At 36.2% G+C, this 20,240-nt stretch overlaps 1 protein-coding gene across 2 annotated transcripts in view; it reads left to right on the plus strand.

Annotated features, from left to right (window-relative positions):
• Klf12 (KLF transcription factor 12) overlaps positions 1-20,240 on the plus strand; it is a 445,629-nt gene that overhangs the window by 276,097 nt on the left and 149,292 nt on the right. For both annotated transcript variants that reach the window (XM_076872059.2, XM_076872060.2), the window contains one exon: positions 13,071-13,617. In XM_076872059.2, the coding sequence (XP_076728174.1) occupies positions 13,071-13,617 (547 nt within the window). The remainder of the gene's footprint in view (positions 1-13,070; positions 13,618-20,240) is intronic.

The raw sequence follows: 20,240 nt of genomic DNA on the forward strand, positions 1-20,240 counted from the left end.
ACAAAATATGAGTCTTGCATTTTGTTTTAGGCCCATTATATAGTGTGTCTTTCATCCCTTTTAAACATTATTTTGTAATACATTAAAAACAAAGTTCGGTAGTGAGACAAAGGGATAAAGTGGCAACTAATCATTTACTCTTAACCAAAGAATGACCCAGTGGAATCTTTCAACCTAATTTTTATATGTGATGTAATTAAGTTAATTAAGGTTTAAGTTTTACATGTGGGCTAATTTCATAGATTTATTGAATCTGAGAACTATTAAGGGCTATAGAGAGCAACTGGGCTTTCCTAATGATCTTTGACTAAGGACTTATTTTATGCTGGGGACTGTGTGATAGGACTAGTAGAAAATGTGTCTTCAGGGGTCTCCCAGTCTTGGGAGGAAAAGAGGCGCAGCTGAGTGCTTTGGAAACATGGAGGAGTGATACCTGACTCAGCATGGGTGGAATCTGATGAGGCTGGAGGGGATAACAGGCACCTGTGAAAGCAAAGTCAACAGTCATTTTCAATTAGAATAAAAGGAAGAGAGACAATGAGTGAACTGATCATATAAATAGAACCTGTACTAGAACTCAGGTGTGTGCTCATGTTCTAAAACCCCACCGAGCTGCCTCTCACTTGTTCCATTTACAGACGTTTATTGCCTGCTTTTATTAAGGAGCATGCATCACTGGTTAAAAATAACAGAGCTGGGGTGTAGCTCAGGGGCAGAGCACTTGCCTAGTGTGTGCAAGGCACTGGGTTCAGTCCTTAGCGCTATATACAAATAAAATAAAGGCATTCTGCCCATCTACAACTACAAAAACATTTTTTAAAAATAACATTTTTTCTATCAGTGTTTAGCATAAAAGAAAGGAAGAAATAAAGTAGATGATTTTTCCACATAACATTTCTAATTGTTCCTGTGTTCAAATCTAATGAGACTTTTGTTTTTTCCATTGTATTCTGCCATCTCTTGTTTCTTTCACAGCTTCAGTGGTGCACAAAGTGCTAGATGTGATTCCTAAATTAAGAATGATTTTTCTATTTGTTGTTATCCTCAAGCCTAATTTGAGAACAAAGGGTAACTAAATTAGAAATAGACTTTTATGAGGGGTCACCACATAAAAGGACAGAGATACCTGTCCTTTGATTTGTTCCATCCAAGTATATTGGGGCAGTAGGTTGTGTCTTAGCAAACCACCCCAGCAGAACTCATTTTATTACATCCTCAGCTGGGTATTTTCAGCTACTAATTTCATATGAACTGCATGAGGAAGACTTCTCAAGGCTCTTTATCTGCCTCTTCCAAAGGTGACAAGAACAGCGTAGGGGAGTAGACTCATGCTTCGGAATCAAACTTATGTTTAGATCATAGATCAGTGTTACCTTGTGGTGTCTGGCCATATAGCATCTTCAACTTCTGTAAGAATGTTTCTTCATTTATAAATTGGGGGGAAGGGTACTAGAAAATGTTGGATTAGATATGAATTATAAATGTTTTCAGACATTTTAAAATAATCAATAAAAATTGATTTTACAGTCTCAATAATACTCAACAGTTACTTTTTTGTTTATATATTTTTCTTGGTATCGAGGATTGACCTCAAGGGTACTTGAACCCTGAGCCACATCTCCAGCCCTATTTTGTATTTTACTTAGAGACAGGGTCTCACTGAGTTGCTTAGCACCTTACCACACCTGAGGCTGGCTTTGAACTCATCATCCTCCTGCCTCAGACTCTGAAGCTGCTGGGATTACAAGTGTGCGCCACTACACCTGGCCATATATTCTTGATTTAAATTATTTCTTCAAATTTACATTTAATGCCCTTTATATTTATAGAATGTAGGGTTGAAACACTTAACATTACTTATACATTTCTTGTGGTTTTTGGAATGCAGTTCACTAAATAAGTGATGCAGGGGTTGTGGCTCAGTGGTAGAGTGCTTGCCTAGCACACGTGAGGCACTGGGTTTGATCCTCAGCACCACATAAAAATAAAATATTCATTTATTCAAATAAAGGCATTGTGCCCACCTAAAACTAAAAAAATCTTTTAGAAAAGCGATGGAAATGTTATTAAGTCTCCGGGGGAAAAGACTTGCTTCTCTTGGGATAAAGGTTAAAAATCCTTTTGTAGCACCCCCAGACTTATCACAGTGCTGGGATGATTATATAGTAATGTTCACCAAATACTGATTGGGAGAAAGCTTTTCATCAAAAGAAAAGGCATGGATATGGAAATATTTGTGGTAGTTTTCAAGTGTAAAAACGTTTGCCTAGTACACTGTAATAAGTGGCTTGGGATGACCAGTAATCATAGTTTTAATCCAGTGGGTGTATTGAAATGGCAAATTTTCAGTTGTCAACTATACTTAACTCCCTTTTTTAGTTTAATTCCAAATTATAAGTGGATACATACAATAACTTCTATAGAATATACTTGCTACCAGTCTAAACTTATAGTAGTAACTCCCATGGCATGAGCCTTAATAAGATCTGTTATTTTTTTCTGGAAGCAGTATAACATGATAGCTATCTTCAAATACAATTATATTTCCCTAAAATCTAGGAACAATACATTATTGTTTCAATGAAAAAAAAAGTTGAGAATTCTATTTCATTATGAGTCAATTAAAAACTAATGCATTTTATATTTTTACTATTTTTTTTCTTTTTTCATTTATTTTAAAAAGTAGTAAGATTCACTTTAGGGAGCAGGAAATACTGAGGGGAAAAAGGATAACAAATGTAGTTTGCACACATTCCTCTAGTGGAAAACCATTTAGTTAATATTCTGGAGTATTTCCTCTGTCCTTTTATTTTCATGTATAAATTTTGGAGGCATGAAATTAATTTCATTGTTTATATAAATGCTTACACACTTTTTTCCCACTTGTCAATTCGATGACAACAAATATTATTTTTCAAACTTATCTGATCATTGGAATCACATGAGATACTGTTGAAACTATAGAATTGGTGCCTGTACCTGCTGCTATGGATGCCTGTCCTGGGTGCCTTAATGAATCCAGCTTATAGCTGGATTGCTCCAAAATTAATTCTGTTTTTATGCAAGGTAAAGCATCTATGTACACATTTTTGTCAAAATCCCAAATTGCTGAATATGTCTAAATGCAAGTTCCTGCAGTAAATCATCCCCTAAGAAGAAAGATTTATAACCAAGTTTGATAAGTAAATGAATTGATACTTTGACTTTAATAGTTAAGGTATTTAAATGTATTAGTTACAAAACAAATTCCAAGATCACATTTTATATAGAATAGTATAGAAATTTTAAATTAAGTTCTTCTAGGCTCTCAAGTTGTTTGATAGTATTATCTACCTGCCGCTTTATGTCCTCAATAGACTACTTGTTAAGGCAACTAACCAAGTTTTCTGGAATGCGTCTTTTTGACTGTTGTCTACTTTGCTTGAGATATGGGTACTGTTGAAGTTCATGGTGTTTGTTCTCCTGAGATTTTCTCCCAAAGCAACCTAAAGCATTTATTTACATGAATTTGAGATGGTTGCTACATATGTCATCTTCCAGCTGTTTCACAGTGCCAACACTTGACATTGTGAGCTCCACAATTCCACGGGAATCTTGACTAAACCTGTGGTAACTTTTCGTGGCTCCATTTTTTCTTCTTTTTAAATCTTTTTAAGCATATTACCTTTAGTAATTCCTAAAAGTCAGCATCAGTATTTGATTGAGGTTGTCATTTCCAAATATTATTTTGGTCTTCAAAATAGAGTAATCAGGGATATAATTTGAGCAAACTGAATATAAGGTCACTTCTTCTCTGCCAAAGAGATGTGAGGAGGGGTATAGAAAGGGAATGGCAGTTTCTAGGTTCTTAAAAAGAAACGATTATTTCTGAGGTAAAGACTTCTGAGACACAATTCAACAGCATTCCTGAAAGTGTCCACCCATTTATCCCTCCATGTCCCAGCATAATACAATGCCAGTCTTTAATTACATTTTTGTTGGTATTGCTATTACCATATTTTTATAATCCTAATATCTGATGAATAAGTAAGTGCCCCACCCAAGAGGAGTAGTGAGCTGAGAGTTCCCCCATAATTGTAAATTACACTTGGTTATGAGGATTCTTGGCTGGCTAATCTGCCCCCAGTCTCCCATTGTCCTTTTCCTTGCTCAGCCTTTTTCTGAAGCACCAACCTGGTCTGTCTGCCTCTGCTTATGTGCTTATCTGGATGCCCACAGTCAGTGGAGACCTCCTTTGTATAGTTCATATGTTATAAATGGATTATGTATACCTGATGTGCCCTGTGGAGCTGTGGGCCAAAATGGAACCATTAAAATACCCATTAGAAGTGTGAGGAGTAAAAATTTGTTCCCAGGATGTAGGTTCCCTGTTTACCTCTCTTATTGTTTCTCTTGCTGAGAAAAAACTTTTTAGTTTCAGTAAGTCCCATTTGTTTATTCTTGTATTTAATTCTTGGGCTATGGGCGTCCTATTAAGGAATTTGGAGCCCGACCCCACAATATGTAGATCGGAGCCAACTTTTTCTTCTATCAGGTGCAGAGTCTCTGGTTTGATATAAAGAGAGCAACCAAGATCAGAACAGGGAAGAAGAGCATGAGGAAAAGATTAACATTTAACAGAGACGAGTGGGGTGGGAGAGAGGGAGAGAGAAGGGAAACTGTATGGAAATGGAAGGAGACCCTCATTGCTACATAAAACTACATATAAGAGTTTGTGAGGGGAAAGGGAAAAAAAAGGGAGAGAATTAAACCACAGCAGATGGGGTAGAGAGGGAAGAGGAGAGGGAAGGGGAGGGGGGATAGTAGGGGATAGGAAAGGTAGCAGAATACAACAGTCATTAATATGGTATTATGCAAAAATGTGGATGTGTAACCGATGTGATTCTGCAACTTGTATTTGGGGTAAAAATGGGAGCTGATAACCCATTTGAATCAAATGTATGGAAGATGATATGCCATGAGCTTTGTAATGTTTTGAACAACCAATAAAAAAAATATTTAAAAAATAAAATAAAATAAAATAAAATACCCATTAGACAGTGTTACCCTCTTGGATCCTCAGAAGTCCTGCATGAGTCTGTACTACTTTTCCCTGGAACCAAGAGCCCAGGCTAAAAGTGTTGTTTTATATGAGTGAGCAGAAGAGGAATTAAATCCAATGTTCATAAAAACTTGTGGAGCCTTTAAAATGCTCACTGTTCCATGTGTGTTATTTCCCATCACATCTGCCTGTTTCCTGGGAGAGGTGGGAAAAGGGCTAATTCTCCCAGCTTTACCATTAGTCTTGTTTTGACCTTTATAACTGTATTCTAGGAGAAGACAAGTGCATGTAGATTTTGCTAGACTACTTGATTTAATAATCACCAAAGTAAAACCCTTATTTTGCAAGTAGATCTTCCTCTATTGGAAATAGTTACCATTTTCCTTTACACGTTTTTGTGTGTATGTATATGTGTTGGGATTCTGAATGTGGCATCTGACTATCACAACAACTGGGAGGTCAAGTTTTCTTTTCTGTGAAATGTGATGTATTTTGCCTTTGTGATAGATTGTTGTAAAAATAACTATTTATGGTGAACGTTTTGTAAAATCAAAAGCCAGGCCCATCTGGTGGCAGAGAAGATGAATCTGTTGGAGAATGGTAAACAGCATTGCATATTTTAAAATATGTAACTAGCACAGAACATTTGCCTCAGGCACTGGAGTGAGATTATGGTTCAGGAGAAACATTTAAATGAACTTTTCATTCCATAAAAGTTGATAAAACATTTTTTTCCTCTTATGTATAGTGAAACTATAGTGTTTTAAAGCATCTACTGAATAATATGTTTAAAACTGAAATGATGAAAGAAGTTCTAATCTGAGGTAGAAAAGAAACCTGTTAAGAGTTGCCTCTTGTTTTAAATTTAGAAATGCCATGATTATCATTTTAGATTATTAGTTTTGCAACTGGTAGACAAAATAATAGATAAAAACAGGGTCTCCACAGCATTAATAGTGAATTTAGTTTTAAAACAAATAGTGGACTATATTTTTAGTACAAATTTACATTTGTAGAAAAATTTGGCAGAGAGTACATGGGGTCACAACCCATCTCTGCATATAATTTCCTATTATTAACATCTTGCATTTGTGTGGTATATTTGTTATGTTTAATGATTTAATGAACTTATGTTGATACATAATTATTAAGTATAGTCCATAGGTTACATTAAGGTTCACTCTATATTGTACAGTTTGTGGGTTTTGACAAATGCATAGTGACATATATATGCCACACAGTTTCCTATAATTTCAAAGGTCCCAAAATTCACTATGCGGCACCAATTCATTGCCCTCTTCTTTTCCTTCCCCCAACTATTTAGCAATCACTGATCTGTTTACTGTTGCTATAGTTTTCCCTATCCCAAAATGTGATAAAGTTGAAATGATAAAATTTATTTTTCAGATGTCTTGGCGTACTTTATGAGGTTAAGTTTAAAAGCAACTGTCAGACAATAGGAATTAAACTACTTTCCTAGATTTCCTCTTTTGACCTTTGTTTTAGTGATATCACTACTTTATCCAATTTGACCAGATGAATAAAATGTAAGTAGTTTAAGATTCAAAGTATCTTTACTATCATCCTCATTTCTCTCAAATGGGATAAGTTGTCAACAGCTGAGTTATGTTAAAGACATCATTCATTTGCTAAGCATTTGTATTTTTGTGTATAATCTATTTACATTATGTCCAAACATGTTTGTTTAATCCTTTTCAGTTCTTAGGGATATCTCCTATTAATTTGTTAAAAAAAAAGCATTGAAAAAAATCCCTCTTCTCCTCCTTTTGTACCAGCCCAACTTCATAACACATATGGGTGAGGCCAGAGTTTCAAAGTTATATCCAATTGTAAACATAGTCTGATTATTTGGGTAAATGATATAATTTACGAAAATCCTAGCATACAGGTCCTGAAAATATACAACTAGGCTATAAGGAAACTTTGGGACCAATTTAAATGTGTGCATTGAACTCTTAAAGGATTACCATTTTTAATTCAAGTCTGAAAGCATAAAAACTAATGTAAATGTGAAGAGAGTTCATTATGTTATGCATACGTTCTGGGTTTTCTGACAGAATCAATCATTTCTCACATTTACAATTGAGATGTTGATATAAAAAAAGTTATTCAAATATCTTCTCTTACCTGTAGTAGATAATGCATTCAAGACTTTGGAGAACACATTTCAGGTTGTCAGTGCAGGATAATTCTATTTGCTTCCTTTTACTCGCTCATGCATACTTTTAAAGGAATTACAATTTATCTTTCTTTAATATTTAATTTTTTTCTTGGTGGATTTGTAAATTCTCACTTCTGTTTATTTAGTTTAAGACTTTTTCCTTGAACATGTGAATAAGAAAATCACTGAAAGCAAGGTAAAATTATGAACATCAGGACACAGGGAAAACAAAATTTAAAAACTAGGCGTTCCTTTTTCGTAAGAGTACAGAGCGAAGTGTGATCATGCTCTCTTTACAAATGGTTGTTCAGTGACCTTTGCACGGAGAGCAAAATAGCCAGTCAAAATTGCAGAGTACTTGCTTTAAGCACAGTGCTCACACCTTTCAAATTTCATCTCTTCACGAGAGAAACTGAAGTTGCAAAGACTAAGCTGTGTATATACTGTACACATCATGTTAAAGGATTTGGCTCTTTAATTAAAATGTACTCACACTTAAAATAATGCAGTATTACTAAAAAGTCTAGTGGTCACAGACAGGGTTCGATTTAATTCCTTTTTTGCTTTTGAAAGTACTTCCCACATAGTCATTAAGTCAAACTAAACTTTATGTAATTTTCTTCTAAGACATAGTAAGCTAACATCCTCTACTCATCTGTGGTAACTCTATAAGAATGACCAACATCTCCCAATTATTTGAGTGCATTTATATATTACTGTCATACAGTATATGCACTTTGAAATATAGATTGATAGAGGGAGGTTGTATGGTGGAATTATGAAATCAGCTCAGTCAGTTAAAATGTATTGTATGGTCTTCTGTGGGCTGTTCTGGTAAGGCTAAAATGTTTAGAAAGACAGAAACAACATCATTAAGTAACTGTCTTTCTCTTATTTCAGAATTTCTATTTTTTAAGTCCTAAGTGGTCTCTAAAGCAATTTGTTCAGTTGCTTTTGTAGCCCTGATCTATTTGGTTGTTTGGCAATGACTGTCCATGATCCAGAATTAGAATACATCTCATGCTGCGTTCAGTGAATTGGGTCACTTCTGAGATGGTTTTAGTAATAGATGGCATTGTGTCTGGAATTTTTAGTTCTAAGAAGAAAGAAGTCTGCTCATCTGCTTGTTTCTCACATTTCTCACCGTTAAAAGTGCTTGATAACTTTAGTTCTGTCTTTACAACAATTTAAGAAACTTGGACTTAACATTACTCCCTTATAGATTGAGAACTGAGACTTGGGAGAATTTTAGTGATGCTGCCAAGATAGCACAGCTAATAAGTAGCAGGGACAGGTCATAAGCTTAAGTACTTTTATCCTCAAATCTCATTTTCCTCCTAAAGTATCATACAACAGGCTATAAAACAAAGATCTTTTTCATAGTTGACCACAAGCTAGGTGATGTTAGACAAGTCACTTCATAATCTTTTCTAAAAGCTGCCATGAAATTATTTCTCAAAAAATTTGTAAAACCAAAATAAAACAGTTCTTTAAAATGATGGGTGGATAATTGTCACCATCAGGTATGCGTGCAAGGGCCACCTCTCCAAAAATCCCTGGTGCCATTAGATGAAACAGACTGTATATAGTCTTGGGTAACAATTAGCCATGTATTATTCATATGGTCCCCAACCTGGCAACTCATAAGATTCCCTGAAGGGCTTTCCAAAGATAGGGTGGTGTCAGACATGGTTTTTTCCTTTTAAAAATTCCAGGTGATTAAAACACATGAACAGCATTAGAAATGCTTCTTACTCACTGGCAGACCATAATAAACTCCATGATTGACTGTGAGAAATTCATCTAGTACTCTGGAAACTAACAAGTGGGAGGTTTTAGATTCCTTCTTGCTTTCATTCAGCAAAATGACTGAAGCCGAAGTTACATTTTCAAATGTTTATTCAGGAAAAATATATGTCTGTAGCAAAGCTCAAAAGTGGTCTCCAGAATACTTAAAAGAACATGTTCATTAGAACATTCTGTATAATATTTTGAGTAGATTATAATGAGTAAAACTAACCTTCAGATTTGTGAAAAAACAATAATATGTGACAACAGATTCCACTTATATTTTTTCACACACATTGTTTATAAAATATATTGTTCTGTTTACCTTGCTGGACTTTTGTGTGTATTTATTATATTACTTCCTTTTCTCTTTCTTTCTTTCCTTCTCTCTCTCTCTTTTATTTATGTATTTTTCTTTTTATGGCACCTGGGATTAAACCCAGGAACACTTAACCACTGAGCCACATCCCCCAGACCTTTTTATATTTTTATTTTGAGACAGGATCTCACTAAATTGCTTACAGGCTCACTAAATGGCTAAGGCTGGCTTTGAACTTGTGATCCTCCTGCCACAGCCTCACAAACCCCTGGGATTTATAGGCATGTACCACTGCAACCAGCCTGTACTTCTTAATACATAGTATAAGACTTTTTTAAACTTTATACACTTTCAGAGATAACATCTTTTAGAAAATAAAATAACTCTCTTTGATAAAAATCCAGTGTTCTCATATCAGGGGAACCAATAGCAAAAATTCAGCTAGGGTCACAACCAAGCAAAAATCTGGATGGAGTTTATTTGCAAACACAAAACATTCCTTCGAACCTGCTGTGAGTAGTCCATCAATGTTGTATCAAGAACTGAGGCATTAGTAAACAAGGGTCAAGTTTTAGTGTGAAAGCCTTTCTTCAGTACTTTTACAGAAGCTTGTCTTCCTCATCTTGCTTCCAAAAGTTCTTTGTTATGTCTTGTCTACTTGGGGTCCCTGTCCCTTCAAGGCTGTTCCTGGGTGACATGTCCCCGCTCCTCCCCAGTGTGTGTGGTCTTTTCTCTTGGCTTCCAGCTCTGCAGGGGCTTCTTTCATGTTTTCCTCTGTTTCTCCTCACCTTTACTTCTCCTCTTAGCCATCTCCTGTGCTCCAGGTACCTCACTGAAGCTTCCCCTTTATAGTCCAAACCTCAGAACCAGTGCCTTTCAGTTTCCACTCCCCAGGAGTAAAGCAGTGGATTCCTAATGCTGATTTCAGGGCTGAGCCTATCAGGTCTTTTCCTTAACAAGAGGAACAGGAGCACACCATAGCCATTTTGAATCCATGTCTTTGCAGCGTGGCTGGCTTTACCCATATGCTTGTGTAGCCTGAAGCTGGAATTATGGACGGCTTTACCTGCCACATTATCATATCATACAAGTAGGGGCTGTCCAAGTGCAATGCTGTGTCAACACTGAATACAGATGAATGGTACAGGAAAGATTTTTTGTCCTGATTATACTGATGAAGTGTTATTTTTGAATATGCTGCCTGCACTTCAGCTGCCACACATGCAAAAGGAAGCACCATGAGTCTCTGTGATGTTGGCATTTATAGATTCATGCATAAATTTGTCCTAGGCCCCAAGTCTTTGATTGGTTTATTCTTCCTTATTTTTATGAGTATTTTCTCTGTTTCGGTTGGAGCACATGAGAGATGGCAATGCTCAAGTGTCTGAAAGCACCTAGTGACTCTTAGTATTTGGTCTTCTTAGCTTTCCAGCATAGGCAAGGGAATTGGGAGAGAAGCTCTCTGTCCCTGTACAACAGCTGAAGGAATAGGTGTTTTCTCTGCCAGGAATGAAGCAGAAACCGACCAAAGAAACCAGCGGCCTCCTGTTCATCATCCAGAGAAGTCTGAGCTGCTTGCAAAGCCCAGTGAGGCTTCAGGCCTCAGAAGCAATCTCTTTGCAAACAAGCTGTGCATTTCTCAGCTCCTGTATTGTTGTCACCTGCTAGTGTCATTATCACCTGTTTCTACAGTGCTGAAGTACTCCCAGCCCTTGGTTTATAAATGCACGGAGGAACCTATGGCTAAGATAGATATGAGGAAAAAAAATTTGCAGTGGAAATAATAACTCTTTCCAAAATAAGGATGTGGGGAATGTCTAATACGGAAGAAGAAGAGAGGAGCTGATCAAGAGTATATTTAAGGTCAAACCAGTGGCATTCAGTCCATGTACTTAATGATGTGTTTTATATTTTTAATAATAATCCAGTTGGTACCTTGGTATGAAAGCAGCCTCAACAAAGAATTTCCATATGTGTATAACATACTAATAAGAAACACCTGACACAATTCTACAAAGAAATTAAATGGTAATACTGAAAACAAACTGAAAGCACTCATATAACTTTTTTATTAAAAAATTCAATTTATGGTGCTTGTTTTGTTTTTCTTAATGTCTTTGAATTAAAACATTATATTTCAGCACATAAATGAAAACCTGGTCATTTAGAATTTCATACAGGAGATATTTTGAATGGTTCTTTTTTTTTTTTTTTTCCTTAATTCACATTTTTTTTAGGTAACTAGCCAAACTAGTTAGGAAGAAGAAAAAAAAAAAAAAAACATTAACACATCAGCCCATTTTCCTTTTTTGTTGATCTGGTTTAGTTGATGCATTTTCCCCCCTCATTGTTGATGAATAAAATGCCCTTGCATTATTGCAGCTATAATTTATATTCTATAAAGAAAGGCTTTTGGAAACACATTTTTTTTAAATGTAGGCTCACATTTTGGTGGAGAATAACAAGCCAGAATCTTTTATGAAACCAAGACTGAAATAATAAATTAACATAATTTTAGACATTATTGTCCTGATATCATAAAAAAGCTGAGAAGAGGAGTTTGGTCTTCATCTAATAGAATAATAACATGCATGCTAGCCTGGATAAATTAAATGTTACCAAAATAACCTGTTTTAGGCTAGCTCTTTTTGTCAAGGCTAGACTGACACACACCAGTAGAACCATTGGGCTATTTGAGGTCTCAGAAGCAGACAATCAGTAAGTGCTTATATGAATAGAGATATACTCATGCTCACTGATAGCATGCTGAGAACATTAGTCTGGGTCAGATCTTGAGGTCTTTGTTAGTAAATTTATCTTACTAAAATTTATACGAATACAAATGAACTTGGACACAATTATTATTATTTTAAATTAAACCAAAAACCATAGACCAGTTGAAGTTGTCAGTATAAGATTTTTTTTCTAAAATACCAGTATAGTAGTTGTATACGTTTTTAAGAAAAAATTTTGTCATATGCTGAATAAATTGTAATTCAGCCATTAGAAATGACTACTATTTAGTAATTTAGTTATCAGACCTGGGAGGTTGAAGAACTTTGTGTTCTTTTATAATGTTCAAAATGAACATAACTATAGTAGCTCTTCCAGGAAATATGAAAGTGGAAATGTAGTGAGTTTCCCCAGGGTCACTACAAGTGATATTATGTCTCCAAGTTATGATAATTTGAATAAGGGTAGACATTTTATTGTAGAATTTTAGAGCTGCAAAGGATATTTAAGTTTATCTAATGAAAACTAGCATGAGTTTATAACAGGAAACCGAGACTCATAATGCAGATGATGAATCAAACCAACAAAAGGAAACTTTTAATTAAATAGGTTGTATTTATACAGTTATAAGTAGATAAAGCTTTGTACTCTGAACTTGTCTTTTAGAAGATTCTGTGTAAACTTTCTGTTCATTCTTAGATTCCTGTGGCCTCTTTTTCTTCTGTAGAGTGTTGATTTCACTCTGTTTTAATAATTGTGTTGCTCTTCCTTGATGGAATGAAAATGTCTTTATGGCAGAGGACTTGTCTTACTGCTTTGTACTTTTGTACCTTCAGTTTTAATCACCACGACGGTCACCGAACAATTCTTCCAATATTGGGGAAACAAATTAACGTCTCATGGCAACAAGAAAAAAAAAATTAACAAACATTCAAGTAATGAATCCTACATCTATTAAAATGTATAATTAACAAAGGTAAACATGTGTTCTGTTTTTCTCCCCACAGTCTCCAAACGTCCACAACTACCCCGATATGGAAGCTGTACCCCTGTTGCTAAATAATGTGAAAGGGGAGCCCCCGGAGGATTCATTATCCGTCGATCACTTCCAAACACAAACTGAGCCAGTGGACTTGTCAATAAACAAAGCCAGGACGTCCCCCACTGCCGTTTCATCCTCCCCAGTTTCCATGACAGCATCCGCCTCCTCACCTTCTTCCACTTCAACCTCTTCATCTTCATCTAGTCGTCCAGCCTCATCCCCAACTGTTATAACATCAGTATCTTCAGCATCGTCTTCGTCAACAGTATTAACTCCAGGACCCCTTGTTGCCTCTGCGTCTGGCGTGGGAGGCCAGCAGTTTTTGCACATTATCCATCCTGTACCGCCTTCAAGTCCCATGAATTTACAGTCTAACAAACTGAGTCACGTTCACCGCATCCCCGTGGTGGTACAGTCGGTGCCTGTTGTCTACACAGCTGTACGGTCACCTGGAAATGTGAACAACACTATCGTCGTGCCGCTTTTGGAGGATGGGAGAAGCCATGGCAAAGGTAAGAGACACAAAGAAAGCCCTGATTTATTTTGGCACTAGAGAAAAGTATTCATTTATTCATTCATTCAATGAGTGCACTCTTAGCTGTATGCAAACCCTACATCCAAAGAAAACTACTGATCAGCGTTAATTAGAGCACAGTTTAGTGGAAACCATATTTGTGTAGATATTTGCTCCGGTTTTGCTTAGTTAGTCTGCATTTTTATTTATCAGGTCATTTAATGTCAGAATTCAGGGATCTAAATCTGCAAAGTAATGCTTACCTTTAAATGGTCAGATGACAAGGGAAGTCTGGGCGAGTGGGAGTATGTATGCAGTGTTTGGATCCCTCATAGAAGTTAGTCATTATGAATTATTTTAAAAAGTAAATCAGGATGTTTCTCCTTATTTTGTTTAGACTGGAACTTATTTTATTACTGCAGTAATAAAAAATGGGATGAAGCTGAAATTCCTGAAATCTAATCACTCACTTTTGAGTGACTTGTAGGTTACCATTAAAATAATTCTAGGGCTGGGCTTGTGGCTCAGAGGAGCACTCAACTAGCACTTGCGAGGCCCTGGGTTTAATCTTCAACACTACATAAAAATACATAAATAGAATAAAGTTATTGTGTTCAACTACAACTAAATAATAATAATTCTAAAGTTAGTTGTTCGATTATAAAAAATATTAGGGAGCCCAGTTATTATCATCTTATAAGTCTCAGTATTATTTTAAATAACAGGATGACTTAATGTAATAGAAATATTTTTAAATGAAATATAAACATTCTCTTCTAGGGTTTAGAAGGCAGAGAGATACTGTGACACATGACTGTGTGTAATAATACCTAGTTATTTCATTAAATTTTGGTAGTTATGCAACTGATCATGAAGTTATTTTCTCCAAGTTTTTTTCCCCCAAAATTTTACTAGAAAAAAATTGTGATAACATCATACAGTCTCTTCTTTCTTCCTACCATCTATAGAAATGTAAAAGCCCATAATCATTGACTCATTCCCTTTTAAATGAGATGTGAATGTATGTATTTTGTCTTCTGTGCCTAAAATGATGCTAGATTAAGATATATTAGTTTTTGCTTTGACATTGTATTGACTACTGAGGCCTGTAATGAAAATATGATTAATGAATACATAAAACACGGTCTAGTAAACATGGTAGTTTGGATTCTTATGTATAGTAGGATTCAATAGAGAGAGATTATATTGGATTGTAAATTTAGAGAAAGTTTTGCAAACATACTGCAGAATTGTGTTATTCACCATTTGCAAGTTACATTTTTTATAACACTGAAATGAATTTCACCTTCCCGAGTTAACAATATGAAAATTTCATGATTCAGAGCATACAGGAATTTTAGTCTACACTTTGAGCTGTAAGCACTCACTGCTTACCAGAAAACTGCTGTCTTCTGTGCCATTATGGGCAGGTACTGGTCTCCTGACCCTGTACAGAAAAGGTAGAGGAAAAAGAGGGACTGGGGATTCTGTTCAGGGGTTTATTCAAGTCAAGCCCCATTTCGTATTACAAATATTGCTGATGCAAATACACAAATCTCTAAATAACAATTAATAACGTAAATAATAACATAATAATAAATAATAATAACATAACTGAAGGACAAAACAAATATGTATTTCTTTCTGAATTCAGAGATATAATGTTTTTCTAAGAACTAGGAATTAGCATGCAGTGAAACTTACTACTTTGTACACTGCATTATTTTATATATGTTTATGTGTAATGGTCGAGTCCAGTCTTCCCGCGATACTGCTTAAAAGAAATACTGCTTTCATTATGCAGTTGATTAATAGATATTTTAATGTTGCTCATGGCCTTTTATATAGTTTTGACTCACTAATGAAGGAAACAAAACAGAAATCTTATTTGCCATCATCATTTTATGGGAGAGTTAGTTTTTATTTAATATGAATATATAAAATAGATGGCTAAAATTTAATTTTGTAGAAAATATTTCATTGCAGAAGATCCTTTTAAAACTCAAACTGTAATTCTCTACATTAATACATTTGTTAGTGGTATATTTTTCATGTAGTGTGTTTTACTTGGCAAATATTTCATATTAAGAATAAAAATTTGTTTAATCATAAACCTGCTGGACTGTGCTATGGTTACTAGGAACATGAGATTGGAGATCAAAGATGTACCACTTGGAATCCTGGCTTTCTCATTTATAGTACTGAATGTGGGAAAGTTATTTAATCTCATTAGTCCTCGTTTTCACCCAGTGACAAAATGGGGATAACATGATCTATCCTAAGATTATTGGGAAGATTAAGTAAGAAAGTAATGTAAATGTCTAGTGTTTATAAATATCAGTAAATGTTTGTGTTTATTTATCATTATGATTGTTTTGCCCCAATACCATAGGCAATAATGTTCAAAATTTCTTTATCTCTGTTTTTTATAAAAACAGGGATGTCATCGCAACAGCGAATTATGAGGGATGAGAGATTAGTATGAGAAATTGTATGGGAATATTTCATGTTTTTGTTTTTATTAGTTTACATTGTATTTATAATCACCATATTCTAAAAATATTGCTATAGCATTTTGTAAGTTTTTTTTTTTTTTTATTGTTTAGACTGGTTAATTAAATGATAGTAAATGTGTCCAGCGGAGTGGGCCTAGCTTACAGAATGGGTAAAGGAAAGGGCAGTTCTGTCATTCCTCGGTCTTTATTTTCGCATGTGCAGCTGGGCTCTGGGCCACCAGGAGAGACAGAGTGAGGAAGAGAGTTGTTCCTTCCCTTCCCACTTAGGATTTATGGTCTGGAATGGATGAGCAAAAGAAAATATGACAGGAAAGTATGATTTTCAAAATGTCACTCATAAATTAGATAAGTGTACTGGTTAATTTGTCATGACCTATCTGGTCTCTGACTGGGAAATAAGATTACCCGATATGTCACATCATCAAAGGGCTGTGAATATGCACATTCATAGCTAATCTAATGCATCATGTCTCGAGTCTTTTGTTCATTTAGGTGTTTATTGAGCATCTATCATTATCAGGCGTCATTGACACCAAGGATATCATCCGAAACAAGACAGCTGTTGTTCCCAGTGCTCAAAGGCTAATGGGCAATGTCAACATTCAACAAATAAACGATAAAAAATAATTGTATAACTATTATTATGGATAAGTTGGACTACCACAGACCAGCCAGGATTGTGCCAATGGAAAGTGCTTAATTATAGTCCCAATAGAATTGTGTTTAAGCAAAGTATTTCCATGTAGGTGGTTACATGTGGAAGGAAGAAATGTTTTGACTGTGATGCTCAGAAGGAGGGGGGTGGTGAGGGTTTGAGGAAGTGCTGGGCTGAAATTTCCAAAAGAATGCTTGAGGAACAGCAGAAGGCTAGGAAGTGCTTTCTGATGCGACTTGAACCTCTGCCCATCCAAGTTGGTGAAGACTATTGGCCTAAAGTTGTCGGTTTTCCCAGGGCATGCAGAGATCTTAGTGAGCCTTGGATAGAACGTGAGATATGAAGAAAAATGGAATCATGTCCTGGAATGAAACAGTAAAGGAACAAAGTTTAGAATAGAGCTATGAGAGGGAGAATGTGAGAGAAGATCTCCTGAGGAAAACAGTTTGCCAGTTGGTACCCAAAGCACAAGCAGCAAGCACTCAGCCCTGGGTGTCACATGGAGAGGTGCTGAGCTCCCCATGCAGGGATGAGCGTTTGCTGCCATGTAGCTGAGACATGATGTCTGTAAACAAGACCCTAAAGGGAGTATTTGGCTTCTTAATAATTGGTCCAGGAATTTTCGTTCAGTCTGGTGAGGGTCATGGTCAATTTCCCAGGAGAATTTCATGGGCTTTTATAGAAAAGCATAGCCTATCATAACAAATCATAGGCTGAGTTGCTCTTGGTTCACTACTGCCTTGATGGAAGAGCTCAGCAGGTTTAGAGTTCTCCTTCCTTCTAGGATGTAGTGTTGCCTTATATAGATCAAGCACATTCTAGCCACAGGGGCTCCAAAATGAGCAAGTCCTCCTTGACCTGGATGGTACAGTTTAGTAGGAGACACTGCTGATATTGGCTAAGTAGTATAGGTGCTGTAGGAAAATTGAAGAAAGTTGCAGTTTTAGGTATAATCAAAGAAGTCTCTGGGCAGTGGCACGTGACTGTAATTCCAGTGCCTGGGAGGCTGAGGCATGAGGATCGTGCAGTCGACACCAGCCTGGGCAACTTAGCAAGACTCTGTCTCAAAAATATAAAAGGGCTGGGGCATGTAACTCAGGGGTAAAGTGCCCCTGGGTTCAATCCCCAATACCACCACCACCACCAAAAAAAAAAAAAAAAAAAAAGTCTCTGCAAAATGAGCTATGCTAATAAGAAAAGATTTTCCAGGAAAAGAAAACTACAGGTTCAGAAACCCTGAGGCTCAAATGAATAGCACCTGTGTGAGGAAGCGCAGCAAGAAGGCCCAGAGGAGGGGGCAATGGGAAAGTGTTAGAGATGAGGGCCAGGGGAGGTTCAGCCTCGAAGTCATGGTGTAAATGCTTTGGGTTTTGTTCTAAACATGATGTGAAACCACTGGAACTGTCACTTAGAGCAGGAATGTGACATGATCTATTTTATCTTTCATAAACACTTTCAAGTGTTTATACCATCAAGAATGTAGGGCAGGACCTTGGCCCATTTATTGATTGTGTTATTTGTTTTTTTGGTTCTTAGCTTTTTGAGTTCTTTATATACCCTAGAAATCAGTGCTCTATATGATGTGTGAGGGGTGAAGATTTGCTCCCAAGATGTAAACTCTCTATTCACCTCACCGATTATTTCTTTTGCTGAGTAGAAACTTTTTAGTTTGAGTCCATCCCATTTATTGACTCTTGGTTTTAATTTTTGTGCCACAGGAGTCTTATTAAGGAAGTTGGGGCCTAATCACACATGATGGAGATTAGGGCCTACTTTTTCTTCTATTAGACGCAGGGTCTCTGGTTTTATTCCTAAGTCCTTGATCCATTTTGAGTTGAGTTTTGTACATGGTGAGATTAGGGGTTTAATTTCATTTTGTTGCATATGGATTTCCAGTTTTCCCAGCACCATTTGTTGAAGAGGCTATCTTTTCTCATAAGATGATATACAATCAATCAACAAATACATGAAAAAATGTTCATCATCACTAGCAATTAGAGAAATGCAAATCAAAACCACTCTTAAGATTTCATCTCCAGTCAGAATGGCAGCTATTATGCATACAAATAACAATAAGTGTTGGCAAGGATGTAGGGAAAAATGTACACTCATACATTGCTGGTGGGACTCCAAATTGGTGCAGCAAATATGGAAAGCAGGATAGAGAATTCTTGGAAAATTGGAAATGGAACCACCATTTGACCCAGCTATCCCTCTCCTCAGTGTATACCCAAAGTACTTAAAAACAGCATACTACAGGGACACAGCCACATCAATGTTTATAGTAGCAGAATTCACAATAGCTAAACTGTGGAACCAACCTAGATGCCCTTCAATAGATGAATGGTTAAAAAAATAAAAGTGATATATCTCCACAATGGAATATTACTCATCAATAAAAGAGAATAAAATCATGGCATTTGCAGGTAAATGGATGGAACTGGAGAAAGTCATGCTAAGTAAAATAAGCCAGTCTTCAAAAACCAAAGGTCAAATGTTCTCTATGATTTGTGGATGCTAACCCACAACAAGGGAGGGTGGGGGAGGGGAAGAATAGCAGTCCATTGGATTAGACAAAAGGGAATGAAGGGAGGGGAACAGGAAAGACAGTAGAATTCATCGGACATAACTTTCCTAATCTTATATATGAATACATAGCCAGGGTAACTCTGCATCATGTACAACCACAAGGATAGAATCCAGATTAGAATAAGTTGTATTGCATCTATGTAGAATATGCCAAAAATACACTCTACTATCATGTATACCTAAAAAGAACAAATATGAAAAGAGTAATCCAGTAGAGTTGAAAAAATAGATACTTCTATAGAGAATTATAGAAGCAAAATTCTTATTTGCATGTTATTGCTTATTTTACACTGTGGAGTAACCTGCATTTTACAGTGATTAATTTGAACTCAGAAGTTCATTTATACTGTTCATGAGCACAGTATTCCTGACTTAAAACAATTGTGCGATTAGATCCTTGAACAGAATGTACTTTTCCCTCAAATATCTCACTAGAGCATGTTGATTCTGCTGTGAAGAAAGCAACCTGATTTGGGTCTGCAGTTACTTTGGTCCCTCCTTTAAAAGAGTGTTGCTTTCTTATTATGGTTGGAGGTAGACACACCGTGAAGAACCCTCCAGAAATACACCTTATTTTCATAGCACCCATTCAGGAGTCTCACAGAGCTGAGACCGTGGGCACATATGAAATACTCACACCCCATATTCTTCCTGCAGGCTGTTGCTTTTCTCAGCAGCCTGCAGGAGGAAGCTACAAGTGTATTTTTAGTCTTTATGCCGTTTATATTTGTGAAAGGAAATGTGGCCATTGCAGTGATTGCCATACAGCTTCTTGGAAGTGGTTCCCCACACATTGAAGACACCTGGAGTTTTGCTCTGATGACACTCCACATTTCCAAACTCAGTTTCAGTCATTCTGTT

This window comes from Callospermophilus lateralis, chromosome 12 (genome assembly GCF_048772815.1).
Source record: "Callospermophilus lateralis isolate mCalLat2 chromosome 12, mCalLat2.hap1, whole genome shotgun sequence".
NCBI lineage: Eukaryota > Metazoa > Chordata > Mammalia > Rodentia > Sciuridae > Callospermophilus > Callospermophilus lateralis.